We start from the raw sequence: 24,390 nt of genomic DNA, 5'->3' as shown, positions 1-24,390 counted from the left end.
AGAAGAGAGGGATTGTTCTCACCACCAAGGGGATGAAGGCGCTTGTGAGGCGTAACAAGCAGGAAGAGAAGGATTGAGGGGTCGTGATTTCCGACAGTCTCCAAATGGGTGAACCGTGCGGTCAGGCGGTAGGGAAAGTGAGTAGAAGGCTTGGCTGCAGAGCTAGAGGTATCACAAGCAGGAAGAGGGAGATTATGATCCCGCTGTATAGAGCGCTGGCGAGAACCCATTGGGAATAATACTGTGTCCAGTTCACCTACAAAAAGATATTGATCAAATGGAACGGGTCCAAAGACAGGCTACAAAAATGGTGGAAGGTCTTAAGCATCAAACTTATCAGGAAAGACTTCATGAACTCCATCTGTCTAGTCTGGAGGACAGAAGAGAAAGGGGGGACATGATCAAAACATTTAAATCCAAATAAATAGATAGATTAGATAGATAGATAGATAGATAGATAGATAGATAGATAGATAGATAGGTAGGTAGGTAGGTAGGTAGATAGATAAATACGTTAAAGGGTTAAATAAGGTCCAGGAGGGAAGTGTTTTTAATAGGAAGGTGGACACAAGAACAAGGAAGCACAATCTCAGGTTAGTTGGGGGGAAAGATCAGAAGCAACGTGAGAAAATGTTATTTTACTGAGAGTAGTAGATCCTTGGAACTAGCTTCCAGCAGACGTAATTGGTCAATCCACCAACCACGTCTGCTGGAAGTTTGTTCCAAGTATCTATTACTCTTTCAGTCAAATACTTATTTAACCCTTTAACATATTTAAATGTTTCGATCATCTCCCCCCCCTTTCCCTTCTGTCCTCCAGACTCTACAGATTGAGTTCATGAAGTCTTTCCTGATCAGTTTGATCCTTAAGACCTTCCACCATTTTTGTAGCCCGTCTTTGGACCCGTTCAATTTGATCAATATCTTCTTTTTCTAGGTGAGGTCTCCAGAACTGGACACGGTATTATTCCAAATGGGGTCTCTATACAGCGGGATCACAATCCCCCTCTTCCTGCTTGTGATACCTCTAGCTATGCAGCCAAGCATCCTACGTGCTTTCCCTACCGCCTGAATAGTCAACTCCACACCTGGATGCTACTTACCTGATGCCTTAACCAGAGATATTGGGCCGAAGAGAGTTTTCCTCCTTTCAGCTGTAAAAGGACGTAGCTGATGACGTTCTTGTCTTTGAGAAATTCTAACCACGTAGTCCCACTGTGGGGAGGGGGAGGTAGGGAGAAAAAACAGGCACGATCAACATTCCCTTGTGCCCAGATGTGGAAGCCCACCTATGAAAAAGGTGGCCTTGCTTACCAACCAGCTACACATCTCTACCTGTATTTCTCTGGCCCAAACGCTGCATAAAAGGAAGTCAGTTTCGCTTGTGTTTGCAGCACCTGAAAAAAAAAATCCTTCGATGTTTGTTTTTTGCTTTTTTAAACATCTGCCTCATCCTTTTTTAAAAAAAAATAAGTTTTTATTCACAGATAGAAAAACAATACAATTAGGAACCCTAAACCCAAATTTAGAGAGAAAAGCTTAACTAATATCAACAAATATTAATAAATCAAAGCACTATTATACCATTGTAAAAACGATACATGATTGATATAATAACAAGAAAATTATAAGGCTGTATTTACGTATTAAATATGTAACAATTATTAAAAGGAAGATTTTCCTTTGTACATTAGACATAAGCTGCATGCCAATTACACTCCCCCTTTAGGTAGTGCAATCTTAAATAATGATACCAAATATGTTATGTATAAAGCAAGATGCTTTATTCCTTTTTCCTTTTTTTCTCCTCTTTCTTATATGTACATATTGTCACCATGTCGTTTTTTGTTATATGTTTTTAATGTATATATTTAATAAAATCTTTTTCAAAAAAAGAAAGAAAAACAATACAATTCAAAAAGAATAGTAAACAACTATTGCAAACATGTAATTAAGAGAAAGAAAAGAAAGGATAAGGACAAAAAAGAAGGAAAAACCTAGCAAAAGAGAAGAAAGAGAAACAAGAAAGATGGACAGAGAGAAAAAAGAGAGAAAATAGAATAAAAAGAAAGGAAAATGGTTACATTATACATCATTTCCATTTTGTTTGCATTCCTGATGAATCAAAAAGCAAACTCTATATATCTCCTTGTTCCTTTATCTAATTCATATATCAATTGTTTACACTTCATTGTGTTATTTATAGTTATCAATTATATCCGTATATTATTTACTTGTTTATTAGTTATTTCTCCTGGTTTCAAGCCATGAGACCCCATTTGGAATACTGTGTTCAGTTCTGGAGACCTCACCTACAAAAAGATATGGACAAAATTGAACGGGTCCAAAGACGGGCTACAAGAATGGTGGAAGGTCTTAAGTATAAAACGTATCAGGAAAGACTTCATGGACTCAATCTGTCTAGTCTGGAGGACAGAAGGAAAAGGGGGGACACGATCGAAGCATTTGAATATGTGAAAGGGTTAAATAAGGTCCAGGAGGGAAGTGTTTTTAATAGGAAAGTGAACACAAGAACAAGGGGACACAATCTGAAGTTAGTTGGGGGAAAGATCAAAGGCAACTTGAGAAAATATTATTTTACTGAAAGAGTAGTAGATGCTTGGAACAAACTTGCAGCAGCCGTGGTAGATAAATCCACAGTAACTGAATGTAAACATGCCTGGGATAAACATATATCCATTGTAAGATAAAATACAGGAAATAGTATAAGGGCAGACTAGATGGACCATGAGGTCTTTTTCTGCCGTCAGTCTTCTATGTTTCTATGTTTCATTCATAAAGATTTTCCCAAATTGTGTAAAAGTCTTTCTCTTGTTTATTTTGTAGTTCAAAAGTGAGCCTGGACATTTCAGAGCAATCCATAAGTTTGTTTATAATCATATTATCTGTTGGGAGGTTATTATCTTTCCACATTTGTGCATAGGCTAATCTTGCTGCAGTTCACATCCTTCGATGTTAACAAACATATCAAAAGCAAAAAAAAACCACATGTGAGAAAATTCGGCGATGGCTCCTGAAATTACCGTATTTTTCGGAGTATAAGATGCACCTTTTTCCTCCCGAAAAGAGGCTGATAAATTGGGTGCGTCTTATACTCTGAATGTAACTTTCCCCCCCCCCCCAGCCCCATCTCCTAACGATCTTCCCAGCTCTTACCTTGCAGACTCTTTCATTGTTACTCTCTGCAAAGAATGTTTTCCAAGCCCTAAGTCTTTGCAGGGTTTTTTCCATTGCTCTACTTGCTCCGAATGTCTCTTTCCAGGTGCTAATGATTTTCCCAACTTTTACTGGCTTGCAAGCTCTTTCATTGTTACTCTCTCCAAATAGTTTTTTTAAAAAGCCCTAGCCTGGGGATAAAATAATGTGCTGAAGCTGACCAGATTAAGGACGCTAGCCAGATGAATGCCCGCTAAATAGATTCTTTTTCCCTATTTTCCTCCCCCCAAAACTGGGTCATATATTCTGAAAAATATTTATTAATTATTTATTAATTAGATTTGTATGTCTTCTCCAAAGACTTGGTATTTAATAAGAAAAAAAACAGATTTCAGAATGGAAGCTGAGAAGGAAACATAGAAACATAGAAGTCTGACGGCAGAAAAAGACCTCATGGTCCATCTATTATACTATTTTCTGTATTTTATCTTACAATGGATCTATGTTTATCCCAGGGATGTTTAAATTCAGTTACTGTGGATTTACCAACCATGTCTGCTGGAAGTTTGTTCCAAGAATCTACTACTCTTTCAGTGAAATAATATTTCCTCACGTTGCTTTTGATCTTTCCCCCAACTAACTTCAGATTGTGTCCCCTTGTTCTTGTGTTCACTTTCCTATTAAAAACACTTCCCTCCTGGACCTTATTTAACCCTTTAACATATTTAAATGTTTCGATCATGTCCCCCCTTTTCCTTCTGTCCTCCAGACTCTACAGATTGAGGTCATTAAGTCTTTCCTGATACGTTTTATGCTTAAGACCTTCCACCATTCTTGTAGCCTGTCTTTGGACCCGTTCAATTTTATCCATATCTTTTTGTAGGCGAGGTCTCCAGAACTGGACACAGTATTATTCCAAATGTGGTCTCACCAGCGCTCTATATAGCGGGATCACAATCTCCCTCTTCCTGCTTGTGATACCTCTAGCTATGCAGCCAAGCATCCTACTTGCTTTCCCTCCCGCCTGACTGCACTGTTCACCCATTTTGAGACTGTCTGAAATCACCACCCCTCAATCCTTCTCTTCTGAAGTTTTTGCTAACACAGAACTGCCAATACAAGGAAACTACAGGTTTGTGACGTGGTTGGATTCTTACCTCTGTAAGGAGAGAAGCAGCATCCACCTTTGTGAAGTGGGTAACAGATCCATCTTCTTTCTTTAGGATCTGAAAGGGATCGTGAAAATACTTTTATTTCTTGTTCGGTGCCCCAAATCTCAAAAGACCCTGAATTTTATAAATGTGCCAAGCATAAACTGTTGTGGTTAGCTCTGGCCCAGCTCCTGCCCCAAGGAATGTGGAGGTGGATGTGGGGGAGACATCCACATGCCGCAGGCCTGTTTTGCTCCCGATGGAATCTGCCGACGAAGCCTCCTCTGACCAAGGAAGCGTGAGTGACAGGGAAGAGGGGAGTTTGGCAGACAGCCCAGGAGGAGATCAATCATCTGTATCATCCTGGATTCTGAACAAGAATGAATGACACATCCACACATGCGTAGAGTGATGCATAGGAGACAACAACTGAAGGATTATTACAAGAGAAAATGAGGCCACCTGTGGTTGGGTGGGGCTCCCAGTAATTAGTGCTACAGATAAAAGTGCAGCCTGGTGTTTTAGCCTCATGGCACTTTATCTGATTCATTGTTTCGTCAAGATCGCGGTTTTTGTGCTGTTCAAGATTGTGTTTGGACTCTCTGGACTTTAGAATTGGACTCAATTTCCCCGTTATTGGGTGAGCAATTGGACTGCATTTCACCGGTGCCTTGTGTGTACCAGAAAATCCCTTTGACATTTAAAAAGGGAGTTTTTTTCTGCTTTTCTGTTTATAAAAACTTTTGGGTTTTCCTTTTATCGTGTGGTGTGTGTCTTCTTGGACTAATTACCCTGTAATTACAGGTGGTTGAGACACGCCAGCAGAACAATAAACCTACCATCATCTGAGCATAATCAGCATTTCCTGAGCTGTTTCGTAGGTCGGCCAAGGAGTATTTACGCAATACTCCACCACAAATGAGTTGTCCTACGGAGAAGGAAATTTAACGTTTTTAAAGGGCTGTACCGTTCACCAGTCTCTCCACCTCCCTTTCTGAATATTTGTATTTCCTACACACACGGGAAAAAGTTACCTTTATTTTATTCAAGGTTTCCTTCGTTTGAAGTACAAGTGTTAGCCACGCTGACTCATCCTCACAACCAGCGGAACCCAGTCCATCCAACATAGTGTTTGCCTTCACTTTGTAGACAAGCTGAATTTGTTAAAATAATCGTGCAGGGTATTAAAAAATATCTTTCCCGTAAATAAATAATGATAATACAGTGTTTCCTCGATTTTCGCAGGGGATGCGTTCCGAGACCGCCCGCGAAAGTCGAATTTCCGCAAAGTAGAGATGCGGAAGTAAATACATTATTTTTGGCTATGGACAGTATCACAAGCCTTCCCTTAACACTTTAAACCCCTAAATTACCATTTCCCATTCCCTTAACAACCATTTACTCACTATTATTACTGGTACTCACCATTGAATAAGACACTTAGTGATCCTGATGTTTATAAACATAATTATTTATTAACAATAATTAATTTTTTTGTTATTTGCAAAAATTATTAGTTTGGCGATGACATATGACGTCATTGGGTGGGAAAAACCGTGGTATAGGAACAAAACAGCAAAGTATTTTATTAATTAATATTTTTTGAAAAACCGTGGAATAGGCTATTCGCGAAGTTCGAACCCGCAAAAATTGAGGGAACACTGTAAACGTTTATTTATAATGTCCTTTTAACAAAGGGCATAACAGCAAGCCGTATACAACTCACAAAGATAGATAGTAGGCAATACACACACTTACCGGTAACTAAAACACAACAAATAAAACCACAAAACTTGTTAAAAACATTCCCAATCTCTCCAATGTCTTCCCCTCTTCCCTTGTTGACATATGTTCAAGAGGGAAAAAATACCATTTATAACAAATAGTATATCAAAGAGCAAAGCATAGACTCTGAAAGTATATACAGTGATGAAATATCACATTGATTTTACATAATTCCTGTTCTTCCCGATTAAAAGTAAAATTCCAGTGTTCAGCAAGGACCTCTGTGCTGGCTGGTTATAGCTTTTGAACATCACCTGTTCAGATGTCATTCACCTGCCGTGGCATTACCGTTGATGCCCAATGATATAAGTTGCGCGATTAGCGCAATGCGGTCACAACATGTATGACATCACTTTCCCCTTCTTAGCAGGAAGTGAAGGAGGATTATTAGAAACATAGAAACATAGAAGATTGACGGCAGAAAAAGACCTCCTGGTCCATCTACTCTGCCCTTATACTATTTCCTGTATTTTATCTTAGGATGGATATGTTTATCCCAGGCATGTTTACATTCAGTGACTGTGGATTCTTCCTTCCTTCCTTCCTTTCCTTCCTCATTCATAGAAACATAGAAGATTGACGGCAGAAAAAGACCTCCTGGTCCATCTAATCTGCCCTTATACTATTTCTTATATTTTATCTTAGGATGGATCTATGTTTATTTATTTATTTATATTTATTTATTTTTATTTTATTTTTTATCCCAGGCATGTTTCAATTCAGTGACTGTGGATCCTTCCTTCCTTCCTTCCTTCCCTCCCTCCTTCTCTTCCTTCCTTCCTTCCTTCCTTCCTCATTCATAGAAACATAGAAGATTGACAGCAGAAAAAGACCTCCTGGTCCATCTAATCTGCCCTTATACTATTTCCTATATTTTATCTTAGGATGGGTCTATGTTTATGCCAGGCATGTTTAAATTCAGTTACTATAAATTTACCAACCATGTGTGCTGGAAGTTTGTTCCAAGCATCTACTACTCTTTCACAAAAATAATATTTTCTTGCTTTCTCGCGTTACTTCTGATCTTTCCCCGACTAACCTCAAGATTGTGCCCCCTTGTTCTTGGGTCCACTTCCCTATTAAAAACACTTCCTTTAGCAGTCTATTACCTCAATGTCCAGTCCAAACTGAAGAGCAAAACTTTCAGCCTCGTCAAATTTGTGCTTGTGAGAGCAAACGGCTTAGTCTGGGGAGGAAAATACCAATTACGTTTGACATCAGTTGAAATAAATAATATGCTAAACATGAATTGGATAATCACAAAAGAATTAGCAACACTAGTTAAACATGGGGAATTACGAGAATTTAAAGAAATCAAAACAGCAGCTTTGGAAAGCGCTCAGGTAGTAGTGGTACTAGGGTGGAAGGACAGCAATAAATGGACAATCCAGAATTGGTACTGGTACATGGTGGACCACATCCACTTCGAAATCATGGAAATAAGATTAAATAACTTTGATGAAAATAAATTGGAGAAGCTGATGGCACGGTGGAATAAGGTGAAAAAATTATATCTTAAGTAGAATTTATGACGACAAGGTGAAAAATAAATTCCAATCACTTTTTGTATGTAAAGAAATGTAAACCGGAGCTAAGGAAGAAATTGAAACTTATTGCAAATAATTTAACCCCCTAAATGGTGGAGGGGTTTATTGGTGTTGGGCACTTTTTCTTTTAAGATTTTTTGTATGTTGTAATAAAATTTACCGTAATTAAAAAATTTATTAAAAAAAAAAAAACATCAGCAAGAAAAGGTCTCTTAGCTCAGGGGTTTCAGAGAGGGGCAGCATACAAATCTAATAAATTATTATTATATTATTATTATTATTATTATTATTATTATTTTCAGCCTGGGCAAAATCCAGGTGGATGGATTTCAAGTCCCAGAATTTTAATACATAAGTTTTTAAAAAAACAAAAAAAATAAAGAATAGTGCAACAAAGACATCAAACTTAAAGACATATATTTACAACTACATTTACAATTGTAATACAATTACAATTATAATTACATTTCTGTTTCTTCGGTTTCCCAGTTTTTTAAAAAATTACAATTATCCTATTCCCTTCTTTCCATCAATCCAGGGACAGAGTTCACCCCACACAGTGTAGTATTCTTTTTCCTGTTCGTTCTGTAACTTTGGTGTAAAAGTTTGCCTCCATTTTGCACATTCTAATATTTTCCTATTACTCTATTATCAAAGCTCAGAGTTTTAATCAGCATAAACCGTAGATGGGAATTCTGGGAATTTGTGTTGTTTTTATGGGCACGGTGGGATCGTTCGTTTTTCAGCTCTCTTGTGACTTGTGAGTTTCTTATATTTATATTTATTGGATTTGTATGCCACCCCTCTCCAGAGACTCGGGGCGGCTAACAGCAAGAATAAGACAGCCTATAACAATAATCCAATACTAAAAAACAATTAAAACCCATTATAATAAAAAAACCAATCATACATACAGACATACCATGCATAGAATTGTGAAGGCCTAGGGGGAAAGAGTATCTCAGTTCCCCCATGCCTGGCGGCAGAGGTGGGTTTTAAGGAGCTTACGAAAGGCAAGGAGGGTGGGGGCTATTCTAATCTCTGGGGGGAGTTGGTTCCAGAGGGCCGGGGCCGCCACAGAGAAGGCTCTTCCCCTGGGTCCCGCCAAGCGCATTGTTTAGTTGACGGGATCCGGAGAAGATCCAGTTTGTGGGACCTAACTGGTCGCTGGGATTCGTGGCAGCAGAAGGCGGTCCTGAGATAATCTGGTCCGGTGCCATGAAGGGCTTTATAGGTCATAACCTATATTGCATGGTTGCAGGGGTCGTTTTGTGTGCTTTTTGCTCTGTGTGTGAGTCCAGCAGTGTGGCTTTTGTGTTGCTTGTGTGTGAAGTGTGAAAGGTGATTTAAGAGCTCACCTGTTCACGCACGCCCACCCAAAGTAGTAGGGAATTTTTTTTAAAGATTTCACCACTGGTAGGAAGTCTTTCCAAGCAAAGCCAATAGGAGTAAAAAGTTTCTAACTTTTGCTTAATTATGCCCCAAGAACCCTCATCTGGTCTTTCGATGGGGCCAAAAGCCAAAATACACCCTCACCTGTTCTCAGGTAAGGCTTCCGTCAAGCTTCTCATTACCAGAAATGAGATCGGATCATCCGAAGATCTAGAAACAAACACTCGGTTAAAAACAGAGCTGTTTTTATGGAGAAGCAACCTTCCACCCATTTTTATATAATCCAAAGAGCAAACTTACTTTTGGTTGTTCTCATACATTCCCTCCATAAAGTAAATTGTATCCTGTGGGATAAAAAAGTCTTAGGAAACACTTTGTTTTTTTCTGAGTCCCTTTGGTTCAATAATCAACAATAATCAACTGAGCTGTTATTTAGTTCAACAACCCAACAAGACCGACACAGACTTCAGAGGGGAATCAGAACCGCAGAAAAAACAATGGCTGCCAACCTGCCTTCCATTGAGGACTGAGTCAAAAAGAGGGCCGTGAAAATATTTACCGACCCTGGATATAAATCGTTCCATCTCCCACCCTCAAAACGTGGCTACAGAGCCCTGCACACCAAGACAACTAGACACAAGGACAGTTTTTTCCCAAACGCCATCACTCTGCTAAACAAATAATTCCCTCAATACTGTCAAACTATTTACCAAGTCTCCACTACTATTACTTCTAGTTTTTTCTCATTCCTATCACCCATCTCCTCCTACTTATGACTGTATGTATGACTGTAACTTGTTCGTATCCTTAAGATTTTTATTAATATTGTTTCTTCATTGCTTATTTGACCCCTATGACAATCATTAAGTGTTGTCCCTCCTGATTCTTGACAAATGTCTATTTTTCTTTTATGTACGCTGAGAGCATCTGCACCAAAGACAAATCCCTTGTGTGTCTAATCACACTCGGCCAATAAAGAATTCTATTCTATTCTATTCTATTATTGTGATCGCTTACTTGACCCCTATGATAATCATTAAGTGTTGTCCCTCATGATTCTTGACAAATGTCTATTTTTTTATGTACACTGAGAGCATCTGCACCAAAGACAAATTCCTTGTGTGTCTAATCACATCAGGCCAATAAAGAATGCTATTCTATAATCACCAACTAAGGGGTCGTACCCCATTTCATTGTTTCAATTGATTGTGTTATCTACCATCTTCCAATTGTGGTTTATTCCCAAATCACCTAACACAAGCCGCAGGGCAGTGTGAAAGGAGATTGCAGAAGACCACAAGCTGGGATTCTTTCCAGACAGACCGATTTGAAAGCCAGCCAATTTGGCTTGGTTAAAAACAGTGGCATTTATTTATTGATTTGTTTGTTTGTTTATTTATTGGATTTGTATGCCGCCCCTCTCCGGAGACTCGGGGCGGCTAACAGCAATAATAAGACAGCGCACAATAATAATCCAATACTAAAAACAATTAAAAACCCATTAATATAAAAACCAAACATACATACAGACATACCATGCATAGAATTGTAAAGGCCTAGGGGAAAGAGTATCTTAGTTCCCCCATGCCTGGCGACAGAGGTGGGTTTTAAGTAGCTTACGAAAGGTAAGGAGGGTGGGGGCAATTCTAATTTCTGGGGGGAGTTGGTTCCAGAGGGCCAGGGCTGCCACAGAGAAGGCTCTTCCCCTGGGTCCTACCAAGCAACATTGTTTGATTGACGGGACCCGGAGAAGGCCAACTCTGTGGGACCTAACCGGTTGCTGGGATTCGTGCAGCAGAAGGCGGCCCATGAGATAATCTGGTCCAGTGCCATGAAGGGCTTTATAGGTCATAACCAACACTTTGAATTGTGACCGGAAACTGATCGGCAACCAATGCAGACTGCGGAGTATTGGTGTAACATGGGCATATTTGGGAAAGCCCATGACTGCTCTCATAGCTGCATTCTGCACGATCTGGAGTTTCCGAACACTCTTCAAAGGTCGCCCCATGTAGAGAGCGTTACAGTAGTCAAATTTCCTTTTCAAATCCCGTGCACGCTTCCCCGGGGAAACGGCTTCCTGCTTTATATTTCCTCCCTCAACGTCCAAGACCAGACCGGTGCCTACCGTGTTTATGACGCTCTGTACCAGTGTGGACACTGGGTGACTTCCACAGCATACAGCTGGCGCATGGCCGGGAGTGAAAAAACCACAATGCTCTTCATCTAACAAGACAGGAAGGTCAAACAGGGAGGGAAAAATCAGTCTTGTTATTAGTCGGAGGTCCAGTTTTATAGTCAAAACTGAAGACATCTTTAATTAAAAACAAAACAAAAAACAAATAGAGGTGAATACCTGTGCAACGTGGTCCGGTGTTGTGAGAGCAATCAGCTTAAGATTGGCGGTCCCCAGTCTTGAGAAGGAAAAAAGAAAGAAAGAAAGAACGAAAGAAAGAAAGAAAGAGGGAAAGGTAGGAAAGGAAAGGAAGAGACAGAGAGGAAGGAAGGAAGGAAGGTAAGAAGAAAGAGAGACAGAGAGAGAGAGGAAGAAAGAAAGGGAAGGAAGGAAGGAAAGAAAGAGTAAGAAAAAAAAGAGAGAGAAAGAGAAAGAAAGGGAAGGAAAGGAAAGAAGGAAGGAAGGAAAGGAAGAAAAAAGAGAGAGAGAAAGAGAAAGAAAGGGAATGAAAGAAGGAAGGAAGGAAAGGAAGAAAGAAAGAAAGAGAGGAAGGAAGGAAAGGAAGGAAGGAAAGAAAGAAGAGACAGACAGAGAGAGAGAGGAAGAAAGGAAAGGAAGGAAGGAAGGAAGGAAAGAAAGTGTAAGAAAAAAGAGAGAGAAAGAGAAAGAAAGGGAAGGAAAGGAAAGAAGGAAGGAAAGGAAGAAAAAAGAAAGAAAGAGAGGAAGGAAGGAAAGGAAGGAAGGAAAGAAAGAAAGAAGAAAGAGACAGATGGAGAGAGAGGAAGGAAAAAAGGAAAGGAAGGAAGAAAGGAAGGAAAGAAAGAGTAAAGAAAGAGAGAAAGAGAAAGAAAGGGAAGGAAAGAAGGAAGGAAGGAAAGAAAGAGAGAGAGAGAGAGAGGAAGGAATGAAGGGAAGGAAGGAAAGGAAGGAAGACATGAAAGAAAAAAGATGGATGGGAAGGAAAGAGGAAAAGAAAAAGGGAAAAAGGAAAGAAAATCCAATTACCATCAAATATTTCAAGCTCTTCTGTTTTAAGACTATTTCCTTCTTAAGGAGAAGTAATAATTGTCAGGAGATAAACCCCCACCCAGGGAAGGCGGAAAGTTTTGCATTTTTAAAAGGGACACGTGGCGCTTTTAAAAATCCCTCCCCAGTGAAATTTATGCAAGAGAAAGGAAGCGGAAAGCTCAGCTGTGTTTGTCCTACATTTTTGGACCCGTTCAATTTTCTACATTTAAGGGAGCCTTAAAAGGGGGGGGGGGGGGCCTCACCCTCCTCCTGCCGATAAATCCGATTCGGAAGTCAAAAGGAATCCTTCGATGTGGACGGAGGGACAGTCCCAGGTCAGAGTCAGCGAGTGGACATCCCACAAAGACAGCACATCCTACAACCATAGGAATCAATGTAAAAGCAAATAATGCTGCGATTGGGGAACCACAGGGAGGGTGGAGGCCCTGTTTCCTCCCAGGAGATTCCTAGAGAGGCCCCACGGAGGCTTCTCCCCGCCTTTTCCGGCCCTGTTTCCTCCCACATGATTCCTAGAGAGGCCCCACGGAGGCTTCTCCCCGCCTTTTCCGGCCCTGTTTCCTCCCACGTGATTCCTAGAGAGGCCCCACGGAGGCTTCTCCCCGCCTTTTCCGGCCTGTTTCCTCCCATGTGATTCCTAGAGAGGCCCCACGGAGGCTTCTCCCTGCCTTTTTCCGCCCTGTTTCCTCCCAGGAGATTCCTAGAGAGGCCCCACGGAGGCTTCTCCCTGCCTTTTCCGGTTACAGTTTCGGAGGCTCGGGGTTTGTAAGTGGAAAATGGTTCTTGAGAAGAGGCAAAAAAATCTTGAACACCCGCTTCTTATCTAGAAAAGTTCATAATTACCGTATTTTCCGGCGTATAAGATGACTTTTTAACCCCTGAAAATCTTTTCCAAAGTGGGGGGGTCGTCTTATACGCCGGATACTGATTCCACAGTATAGAAAATTCGCGCCGGATACTGATCACACAGGCTGTAGAATGTGTGATCAGTATCCCATTACTACCGGCGTGGATAAGAAGGACTCCTCGCCGGCAGAGGAAGCGCGGCGGCGGCGGCAGGCTCCGGAGGGGAGCTCGGGGGGGGTGGCGAGAAGACGGGATTCCGGGTGCCGAGCGCCACCTGCCCGCCGTTCCAGTGCCTCGGCCTGCTCGCCTAGCCTCTTGCCCAGCAGGGAGAGCAAAGGCGGCGGCGGGAGTAGCGGAGGCGAGGCGGAGAAGAAAGAAGCAGCAGATAGCTGGCGAGGCGCCGGCTAGAGGGCTGGACTCCGCCGCTTTGCCGCTGCTCCCCGCTGCCGGCTTTGCTGGGGTCGAGCACCACGCCCGGTGGCAGGAACTGCGGGGGGTAGCCGGGCGTAACGAGCCCTTGCCGCAGCTATCCGCCGCTTCTTTCTTCTCCGCCTCGCCTCCGCTACTCCCGTCGCCGCCTTTGCCTCTTGCCCGGCAGGGAGAGCAAAGGTGGGCGGGCGGGAGTAGCGGAGGTGAGGCGGAGAAGAAAGAAGCGGCGGATAGCTGCGGCAAGGGCTCGTTAGCCGGAGCGTACGCCGGCTACCCCCCGCAGTTCCTGCCGCCGGGTGTGTGGCGCTCGACCCCAGCAAAGCCGGCGGCGGGAGCAGCGGCAAAGCGGCGGGTCCAGCCCTCTAGCCGGCGCCTCGCCAGCTATCCACCGCTTCTTTCTTCTCCGCCTCGCCTCTGCTACTCCCGCCGCCGCCTTTGCTCTCCCCGCCGATGTTTTTTTTTTTTTCATTTTTATTTGGTGTGCGTCAGAAGAGGGGTAGTCTTATACGGCGAGTATATCTCAAATTCTATATTTTAACTGGAAAAGTTAGAGGGTCGTCTTATACACCCAGTCGTCTTATACGCCGGAAAATACGGTAGGTAGAGGTACCACTGTACTTGTAACAATTAAGAGATTATCTTCACCGATACGGCCAGCATGGAGCCTAGGAAATATATATTTTTTTAAAGGTGCAAAAAAGGGGCAACTAGTATGATCAAGGAAATGCAGCCCCTCCCTTATGAAACCAGGTTGCAACGTCTCTGTCTCTCCAGCCTTGAAAGTTGTCATTGAAGGGGTGATTTGATTGAAATGTATAAATTCATGCATGAGATAGAAAAGGTGGATAGAGAAAAATCCTTTTCTCTATCACACAATACTAGGACCAGGGGGGCCTTCCTTAAAGCTTACGGGTAAGAAAGTGAGGACAAATAAATGGGAAATATTTCTCCACCCAGAGGGTCCTTGGTTGATGGGATTCCCTTCCAGAAGAGGTCATGACAGCTGTCAGCCTGGAGAGCTTCAAGGCAGGATAAGGACAGATTCCATGGGATGCCAAGTGTATTGGTGGTTATTGAAACAGAGGTCCAAGTGCCTCCTCTATGTTGGTAGTGGCAGGCAGGGTTCCCTTGGGGTCCCATTTGTTGGGGGGTCAAGGGAAGGAGGGGGGATTGCCTTCTCTATCTGCTCAAGATCCCCATGGACAATGGTGGGGGCCATTGTGGGACACAGAATGTTGGACTCGAGGGGCTTTGGCCTGATTCAGCAGGGCTCCTCTTAGGTTCTTATGTTCTTATTAACCTTGCTTACTGAAGATGTGGGGGAACAGCTCTCCCATCAAGCTATTTCTAAAATCAACACAATCATACGTGCCTCGTTGTCTAAGACGAACAGCAAGTTCTCCACAACTTCAAGCTTCTTCGCAGCTGGAGAGGAGATCAAAGCACAAAAGAGAAATTGCCTCCTTAGAAAGCCAAGCATTCGACAAGGAAACAGAGAATAAAAACAAAAATAGATAAGAGTATAAATAATTAATATAAAATTAATGGCAAAGAATGGAATTAGGATGGGGAAAAAAACAGAGAAAGAGAGAGGCAGCATTAGATAATTACGTAATACAACACCACCACCACGCTGTATTTAGATCATGTTTCTCCTTTTAAAACAAGCCATGAAAACTTTGGAGAACCTCAACAGCCAGGTAAAAATCCTTAGAAACGTAGAAGATTGACGGCAGAAAAAAACCTCCTGGTCCATCTAGTCTGCCCTTGTACTATTTCCTGTATTTTTATCCTAGGATGGATCCATGTTTATCCCAGGCACGTTTACATTCAGTTATTGTGGATTGACCCACCATGTCTGCTGGGAGTTTGTTCCAAGCATCTACAACTCTTTCAGTCAAATCATATTTTCTCACGTTGCTTCTGATCTTTCCCCCAACTGACCTCAGATTGTGTTCCCCTTGTCTTTGGGTTCACTGCCCTCCCGAACCTTATTTAACCCTTTAACATGTTTAAATGTTTCAGTCATGTCCCCCCTTTTCCTTCTGTCCTCCAGACTCTACAGATTGAGTTCATGAAGTCTTTCCTGGTCAGTTTGATGCTTGAGACCCTTCCACCATTTTTGTAGCCTGTCTTTGGACCCGTTCAATTTTATCCATCCTCTTTTTGTAGGTGAGGTCTCCAGAACTGGACACAGTATTATTCCAAATGGGGCCTCACCACTCCAAACTGAACTTTTATTGATGCTATGAAGGACCCCATAAGGACCTCATGAAGTCTTTAAGCCTTAAGGCTGCCAGAATCTCCTACCTTTAATCAGGCTTGAATCGGCAACATTTTGAATGGAAGCCAGCTTCTTATTAGGGTTCACTTCCCATACGGACATCGCACAGCTGCCCGACCCCCCTTTAAGAAAGCCAACATTGATATTAAGCAATAACCAATTTCGTTGTATACATGACACACAATGACAGTAAAGGCTATTATTATATTAGAAACCTTTTTCTTCAAGGGAGAAGTTTGCAAACCAAGCCAACTCCCTCTTTCATCTCAGGTAAGCGTCTAAAAGAGTCGAGGTGGTGCAGTGGTTAGAGTGCAGCACTGCAGGGCTACTTCAGCTAACTGCTAGCTGTAGTTCAGCAGTTCAAATCTCACCACCGACTCAAGGTCGACTCAACCTTCCCTCCTTCGGAGGTGGGTCAAATGAGGACCCAGTATTGTTGGGGACAAGAGGCAGATTCTGTAAACCATTTAGAGAGGGCTGCAAAAGCAGTAGGAAGCGGTATATAAGTCTAATTGCTATTACTATTCCTTCCTTCCATCCGATCCATCCTTCCAAAGTGGATCAAATGAGGACCCAGATTGTTGGGACAAGAGGCAGATTCTGTGAACTGCTTAGAGAGGGTTATAAAAGCACTGTGAAGCGGTCGATAAGTCTAAATGCTGTTGCTAGAAGGAAGGAAGGAAGGAATGGAAGGGACAAAGAAGGAGAGGAGAGAAGGAAGGAAGGAAAAAAGGAAGGAAGGGACAAAGAAGGAGAGGAAGGAAGGAAGGAAGGAAGGTGACAAAGGAGAGGAAGGAAGGAAGGAAAAAAGGAAGGAAGGAAGAGGGAAGGAGAAAGGAAGGAAAAAAGGAAGGAAGGAAGAGGAAAGGAGAAAGGAAGGAAGGAAGGGGACAAAGAAGGACAGGAAGGAAGGAAGAGTTAGACTGCAGCACTGCAGGCTACTTCAGCTAACTGCTAGCTGAAGTTCAGTAGTTCAAATCTCACCACCAGCTCAATGTCGACTCAGCCTTCCCTCCTTCCGAGGTGGGTCAAATGAGGACCCAGATTGCTGGGGGCAAGAGGCAGATTTTGTAAACTGCTTAGAGAGGGCTGGGAAAGCACTGTGAAGCGGGTACATAAGTATAAATGCTATAAAAGGCCACCTCTGTAGACCAAGGATGCCCAAGGCTGGCAAGCCCTGCAGAAATTGAAAGTTTTTCCCAACTTTTCCTACCCTGAATTCAGGGGCTATATGCAGAAATGATACCATAATTTCTACGCCTTTGGGTGGAAAAAGGCAGCTGAAATTGCACCTTAATCCCACATTCAAATAAATGTTTATGTTTACCCCTATTATCAGCCCAAAGGTATTTGCTGTGTTCTTTGTCACCGAGGGTAAAGCAGCAAGCGTTGTGGTGATCTGCTACGGAAACGAAGAAAGTCTCCGCCTGACTTTGCAACTGTAGGACAAAACAGCCGTTCAGATAATTCAGACTTTAGGCAAATTCTGAGACAATTGAAAGAATTCACATGGAAAAACTGCGCGGTTCCTCAAATCCAGATCGTGCAGAATGCAGCTGCGAGAGCAATCATGGGCTTCCTTAAATACGCCTCATGTTACTCCAAACACTCCGCAGGTCTGCATTGGTTGCCGATCAGTTTCCGGTCACAATTCAAAGTGTTGGTTATGACCTATAAAGCCCTTCATGGCACCGGGGCCAGATTATCTCCGGGACCCGCCTCTTCTGCCGCACGAATCCCAGCAACCCGGTTAGGTCCCCACAGAGTTGGCCTTCTCCGGGTCCCGTCGACTAAACAATGTCATTTGGCGGGACCCAGGGGAAGAGCCTTCTCTGTGGCGGCCCCGACCCCTATGGAACCAACTCCCCCCAGATATCAGAGTTGCCCCCACTCTCCTTGCGTTTCGTAAGCTCTTAAAAACCCACCTCTGTCGTCAGGCATGGGGGAATTGAGATATTCCCTTCCCCTAGGCTTATAAAATTTATGTATGGTATGACTGTATGTATGACTGATTTCTTAAATTGGGGGTTTTAGATTTTCTTTTAATATTAGATTTGTTTTACATTGTCTTTTTACTGTTGTTAGCTGCCCCGAGTCTGCGGAGAGGGGCGGCATACAAATCTAATAATAAATAAATAAAAATCATCTATTACAGGTGTTTCCCAACCTTGGCAACTTGAAGATATCTGGACTTCAACTCCCCAGAATTCCCCAGCCAGCAAATACTGGCTGGGGAATTCTGGGAATTGAAGTCCAGATATCTTCAAGTTGCCAAGGTTGGGAAACACTAATCTATTAGACTTAAATGTGCATTGTTTATTTTTGAAGAAGCACACTCAGCTGGATCTAAATGAAGCATCTTTGAGTTTCAGCAGATACCACGTGGGGAAACCCCCCCTCTTAAATTTGGCATTGGACATCTGCTGTTTTTATCTATTCCTCTCTTGGCAGCGCCCCGGCAAATCTTGCCAACGCAAATCAATTTTGTATTTTTGTCCCCAGAATGTCCAGAAATAGATCTCACCTTGAAGGAGATATATATTTTAAATTATTATTATTATTGTTATTTATTATTATTATTTATTAGATTTGTATGCCGCCCCTCTCCGTAGACTCGAGGGCGGCTCACAACAATAATAGTACAATATATAACAAATCTAATAATTAAAAAGTCATTTAAAAACCCCTAATTTAAAAAGAAACATACACACAAACATGATGCTTTCTACCTCGTGAATAGAAACATCAGGGAGGCAATAGAGGGAGTGTATAACACAGAGTTGGCCTCCTTCGGGTCCTGTCGATCAAAACAATGTTCGCCCGGCGGGAACCTAGGGGAAGAGCCTTCTCGGTGGGAGCCCCGGCCCTCTGGAATCAACCCCCCCCAGAGATTCGCACTGCCCCCTCCCCTCCTTGCCTTCCGAAAGAGCTTAAAAACTCATCTTTGCCGCCAGGCTTGGGACTCTTAGATCTTCCCTGACCACTGAACGCCTTAAGTATGACTGCTGAATGTCTCGGGTTAATAAGTTAATTTTTTTAGGTTAATCTTCTCTTTCTAATTGTTTTTAATATTGTAGTACCAATTGGGATGATATTACTGTTCTTTTTTTATATTTTGCTGTGAGCCGCCCCGAGTCCTCGGAGAGGGGGCGGCATACAAATCCCATTAAATAAATAAATAAACAAACAAACAAACAAACAAAACAAACAAATAAATAAGTTTCAGATACCTTCTTAGCAGTTTTGAAGTCCATTTCGGTAATCGCTGCATAAAGGAAAAAACATGTATATTTTATCAGAAATACTTCAGAAAAGCTTTTTATAATGTCCTTTCATCGTTACATTTGTTCCAACATCTCTTTTTTTTCCAGAAATACATATCCCTCATATAGCTAGCTGTAGCATTTCAGGCAGGGCAAAGTACAAACAAAACAGAGAAAAATATAAGCTAAACATGAAAATTGACAGCTGAGACAACGTAGAAGGGACCTACGGAAAGTCCTCAACAGCTACCGTTTTTCCAACAAAAACCCGCAAGAGACAATTGGCCTGAAATCTGGAAATCACAATTGTGAATTGTGCCTGTGGCTATCAAGCTTCACACAAAACACCCAGGAAAAACACACACAAGGGCTGAATCACACAACGGCTGTGGCTATTGAACGCAATTGCCACCAGCTACAGGGGGTGGACATAAAAATGGAAACACCTTGCAGCTCTTCCGTGGAATCCAGATTTGTGAAGCTCCCTTCGAACAGTTTTTGTGGACACTGGGTTCTGTACGTGTCTATTGAGCTCTGCAGTGATTTTAGGAGCTGTGGTCTTGCGATCCGCTCTAACCATTCGCTTTAGAGTCCGACCGGTCTCTCTCAGACGACTTCGACTTTCGACCAGACCTGTGATTGGCTGAGGACGCTTTCCCTTCTCTTTCAAAAGCAGTCATTACTTTTTGAGACATGACCTCTGGAAACGCCAAACATCCGGGCACTTTCCGTTACACCAGCGCCTGCCATTCGAGCACCAACAATTTGGCCCTCTTTGAAAGTCTGAGAGCTCTGCCATTTCTAGAAGGTTATAACCAATTTCCTTTAAATTTCTGTTTTTTTAAAAAAAGGTAATTTAAAAAAACATATCAAATAACAGAATTAAACCAAAAAACAATTAAAATATGTCAAGTTTTGATTGATTTGAACATGTTCAAAACATTATGATGCCAAAAAAGTCAAGTGTTTCCATTTTTTTTGTATATCTGCAAAATTCAGATATCAGTGTACTTAGAAGAGAAAGTACAAAAAAATAAAAGTTTCATCTTTTAATATCCTGTATATGATTTGAACCTACAGAGGCTTGGCTTACCTTTCTGAATGTTGGAAAGTGGAAGACGCATAATACAGAGAAAAACCTTTGCTGGGTCAGAATAAATGCATGGTAGGTACCCTATAAATTAAGCAGGGAATTGTTTTAAACATTAGATTTGTTATGTGCTGTTTTACTACTGTTGTTAGCCACCCCGAGTCTACGGAGAGGGGGCGGCATACAAATCTAATAAATAAATAAATTAAATAAATAAATATCAAGCAGCCATTCCCAACCCAAATTACTCCATCTCTGTACTTTTGAGTCAAGGAATAACTGGCATTGGACCAGACTACCTCCGGAACCGCCTTCTACCGCACGAATCCCCAGCAGCCGATAAGGGTCCCACAGAGTTGGCCTTCTCTGGGTCCCGTTGACCAAACGATGTCGTTTTGGCGGGGCCCCAGGGGAAGAGCCTTCTCTGTGGCGGCCCCAGCCCTCTGGAATCAACTCCCCCCAGAGATTAGAACGGCCCCCCACCCTCCTTGTCTTTCCGCAAGTTACTCAAGGCATGGGGAAACTAAGACATCTCCCCAGGCTTTCTTATATTTTATGTTTGGTATGTATGTGCTGTATGGTTTTTTAAATTGTTAGGGTTTTTTATATAATTGTTATTGTTAGATTTGTTCCATTGTTTATACTGTTTTTATTACTGTTGTGAGCCGCCCCCGAGTGTTTGGAGAGGGGCGGCATACAAACATAAATAAATAAATAAACAAACAAACAAACGAATGAATAAATGGATGGATGGATGGATAGATAGATTAGAGAGATAGATTACATAGATAGATAGATAGATAGATAGATAGATAGATAGATAGATAGATAAATGAATAAATAACCGCTAACTAAACAACTAATCAAAACAGCTCCACTTTTTCTGAATGCTGAACAAAGGGCCACAAGGAATTACACTGGATATATAAAACAGGAACCCAATTTTTAGGACTAGACTAGAATAATTCTTTATTGGCCAAGTGTGATTGGACATATAAGGGAATTTGTCTTGGGTGCACATGCTCTCATTGTATATAAAAAGACAAGATATATTCATCAAGAATTGTAAGGTACAAATATTTAATCATAGTCTTTGGTACACATCAATGAAATTATATTAGGAATCAGTCACAATATAAATTGTAAGGATACAAGCAATAATAATTGCAGTCATACAGTAAAGTGGGCAGGAGATGGGTGATAGGAATGATGAAAAAATACCCCACTAGTAATAGTTAATGCAGATTTAGTAAATAGTTTGACACAATGTTGAAGCAATTATTTGTTTAGCAGAGTGAAGGCGTTTGGGGGAAAAACTGTTCTTGTGTCTAGTTGTCTTGGTGTGCAGTGCTCTGTAGTGCTGTTTTGAGGGTAGGAATTGAAACAGTTTGTGTCCAGGATGTGAGGGGTCCCTAAATATTTTTCACAGCCCCCTTTTTGACTCATTATGCAGTATACACGTCCCCAGTGAGAAGTCAGGCAGGTAGCAATTGCTTTTTCTGCAGTTCCAATTAAGATTTTGCAGAAGAAAAAAGAAGGCAGCAAAATGCTTGTGGTTTTCCTTATGGGCCAAAGTTGTGACCACCGTGGCTTACAACATATACTTTCCAAGGTGACCCCTCTTACCTTCTACGGAGCTGTCCATTTCAAGAATGAGGTCCAAAAAGGCCTTTTCATCGACAGAACTGTGAACTAGCGCCTAGATGTGATTTCACACACACACAAAAAGGAAAAAGCATCATTGTAATGACAGATGGTGTTGGGAAGAAAGTGAGGACAAATAAAGGGAGATATTTCTTCCCCCAGAGGATCCTTGGTTGATGGAATTCCCTTCCAGAATAGGCCGTGACAGCTGTCAGCCTGGATAGTTTCAAGGCAGGATTAGACAGATTCATGGATGCCAAATGTATCAGTGGTTATAGAAACGGACATCCATGTGCTGCCTCTATGTTGGTTGAGGCAGGCAGGGTTCCCTTGAGTACCATTTGTTGGGGGGTCAAAGGAAAGGGAGGGTCTTGCCTCCTCTTTCTGCTCAAGATCCCCGTGGACAATTGGTGGGCCACTGTGTGGCACAGAATGCTGGACTCGATGGGCTTTGGCCTGATTCAGCAGGGCTCTTCTTAGGTTCTTAAGAACCTAAGAGAAAGAAGTTTGCTGCAAAATTAGGGCCCGGCTTTTTCTTATGGTTAATTTTTTGGGGGAAAAACACACACTTTTAGCCTCTTTACAGACAAGTTAAAACGGAAATGGGACTCGGGAATGGATGATCCTGGAACCTCCTTCCATTGTGCTACAACTATAGCTGAGCATTATGTACCTTTAGAATAGAATAGAATAGAATTTTATTGGCCAAGTGTGATTGGACACACAAGGAATTTGTCTTGGTGCATATGCTCTCAGCATACATAAAATAAAATATACATTTGTCAAGAATCATGTGGTACGACACTTAATGATTGTCATAGGGGTCAAATAAGCAATGAAGAAGCAATATTAATAAAAATCTTAGGATATAAACAACAAGTGACAGTCATACAGTCAACATGGGAGGAAATGGGTGAAAGGAATGATGAGAAAAACTAGTAGAATAGAAGTGCAGATTTAGTAGAAAGTCTGACAGTGTTGAGGGAATTATTTGTTTAGCAGAGTGATGGCGTTATTTCTGAAATAGAAGAAGCTACATGTTTACCAGAACAGGCAAGAGAGAAGCCACCTGCCTTAGTTAGTAGGGTCTGTTTGGAAGAGACTTGAATCAGGTGTAGGTCTCCCGCTCCTTTCGCCCGCGACAAGGATCTGGCCTTCTTGACACAAACCAACAATGTCCACTTCCGTTTCTGAAAGGTTCGAAAAGCCAACCACGCGTTATTGTGGGTGGGGATGGGAACCCCAAAAGGAAAACATTGCAGGACAAAAAATTTAAAAGCAACCACAGGGTAAATAAAAGATACCCGGGGAAATGGCAAAAGTCCTCAGAAAGGTAAATCTAACTAATCAATCAATCTAGCAATGAATGAATGAATGAATAGATGCCATAAACCTGCCGTTTCCATGTTAATTCAATTTAGGAAAATTTTCAGCAGTAATTCTACATCCATCCATCTATCTTCCACCTAGCTTCTACCTACCTATCATCCATCCATCCATCCACCCACCCATCTCTATCTATTTGTCTGTCTATCTGTCTGTCTATCTAATCTGCCTGCCTGCCTGCCTGCCTATCTCTCTCTCTCTCTCTCTCTCTCTCTGTATGTATGTATGTATGTATGTATGTATCTATCTATCTATCTATCTATCTATCTATCTATCTATCCTCTCTCTCTATCTATTTATCTATGTAACCATCAGCCTGCCTATCTATCTATCTATCTATCTATCTATCTATCTATCTATCTATCTATCTATCTATCTATCTATCTATCTATCTATCCTCTCTCTCTCTATCTATCTATCTATGTATCTATCAGCCTATCTATCTATCTATCTATCTATCTATCTATCTATCTATCTATCTATCCTCTCTCTCTCTCTATCTATCTATGTATCTATCAGCCTATCTATCTATCTATCTATCTATCTATCTATCTATCTATCTATCTATCTATCCTCTATCTATCCTCTATATATATCTATCTATCTATCTATCTATCTATCTATCTATCTATCTATCTATCTATCTATCTATCTATCTATCCTCTATCTATCCTCTATATATCTCTATCTATCTATCTATCTATCTATCTATCTATCTATCTATCTATCTATCTATCCTCTATCTATCTCTCTATATATCTCTATCTATCTATCTATCTATCTATCTATCTATCTCTATCTATCTATCTATCTATCTATATTTTTTTTAAAAAATTTTTTATTGATTTTTATAAAATAGTTACATAAAACAAACATATAACAGTGCACAGTGCGTGTGCCCATCACCTAACAAACAAGACACCCCCCTTCACCACCACCACCCATACAAGAGGATTCAAAGGTTTTGATTGGTTTATCTATAATTCCTTGGCTCTATCTTGCATTGAATGTTACTAAAAGAGTGATTGCAGTTTATTTTTCACATTTACATCACAGATTCTACTCAACATATAATCTTTCACCTTATTCCATCGTACCATCAGCTTCTCCAATTTGTTCTCGTCAAAATTATTTAATCTTATTTCCATAATTTCAAAGTGTATGTGGTCCACCATGTACCAGTACCAATTTTGT

At 41.5% G+C, this 24,390-nt stretch overlaps 1 protein-coding gene across 1 annotated transcript in view; it reads right to left on the bottom strand.

Moving 5' to 3' along the window:
- Positions 1-24,390, bottom strand: part of KNTC1 (kinetochore associated 1) — a 105,468-nt gene that overhangs the window by 71,197 nt on the left and 9,881 nt on the right. The window contains 24 exon segments of the mRNA XM_070763296.1: positions 1,104-1,215; positions 1,336-1,397; positions 4,335-4,403; positions 5,168-5,184; positions 5,187-5,256; positions 5,363-5,482; positions 7,223-7,282; positions 7,284-7,299; positions 9,197-9,262; positions 9,353-9,396; positions 11,181-11,218; positions 11,221-11,278; positions 11,409-11,466; positions 12,500-12,612; positions 14,902-14,954; positions 15,840-15,937; positions 17,145-17,185; positions 17,187-17,252; positions 19,044-19,078; positions 20,170-20,206; positions 20,209-20,250; positions 21,794-21,865; positions 22,884-22,934; positions 22,936-23,000. Coding sequence (XP_070619397.1) covers positions 1,104-1,215; positions 1,336-1,397; positions 4,335-4,403; positions 5,168-5,184; positions 5,187-5,256; positions 5,363-5,482; positions 7,223-7,282; positions 7,284-7,299; positions 9,197-9,262; positions 9,353-9,396; positions 11,181-11,218; positions 11,221-11,278; positions 11,409-11,466; positions 12,500-12,612; positions 14,902-14,954; positions 15,840-15,937; positions 17,145-17,185; positions 17,187-17,252; positions 19,044-19,078; positions 20,170-20,206; positions 20,209-20,250; positions 21,794-21,865; positions 22,884-22,934; positions 22,936-23,000 — 1,463 coding nt within the window.

The sequence above is a fragment of the Erythrolamprus reginae genome, chromosome 10 (genome assembly GCF_031021105.1).
Source record: "Erythrolamprus reginae isolate rEryReg1 chromosome 10, rEryReg1.hap1, whole genome shotgun sequence".
NCBI classification, from domain to species: Eukaryota; Metazoa; Chordata; class Lepidosauria; order Squamata; family Dipsadidae; genus Erythrolamprus; species Erythrolamprus reginae.
The sequence above is the reverse complement of the archived record's forward strand: the minus strand, read 5'-3'. Positions and strand labels throughout refer to the sequence as shown.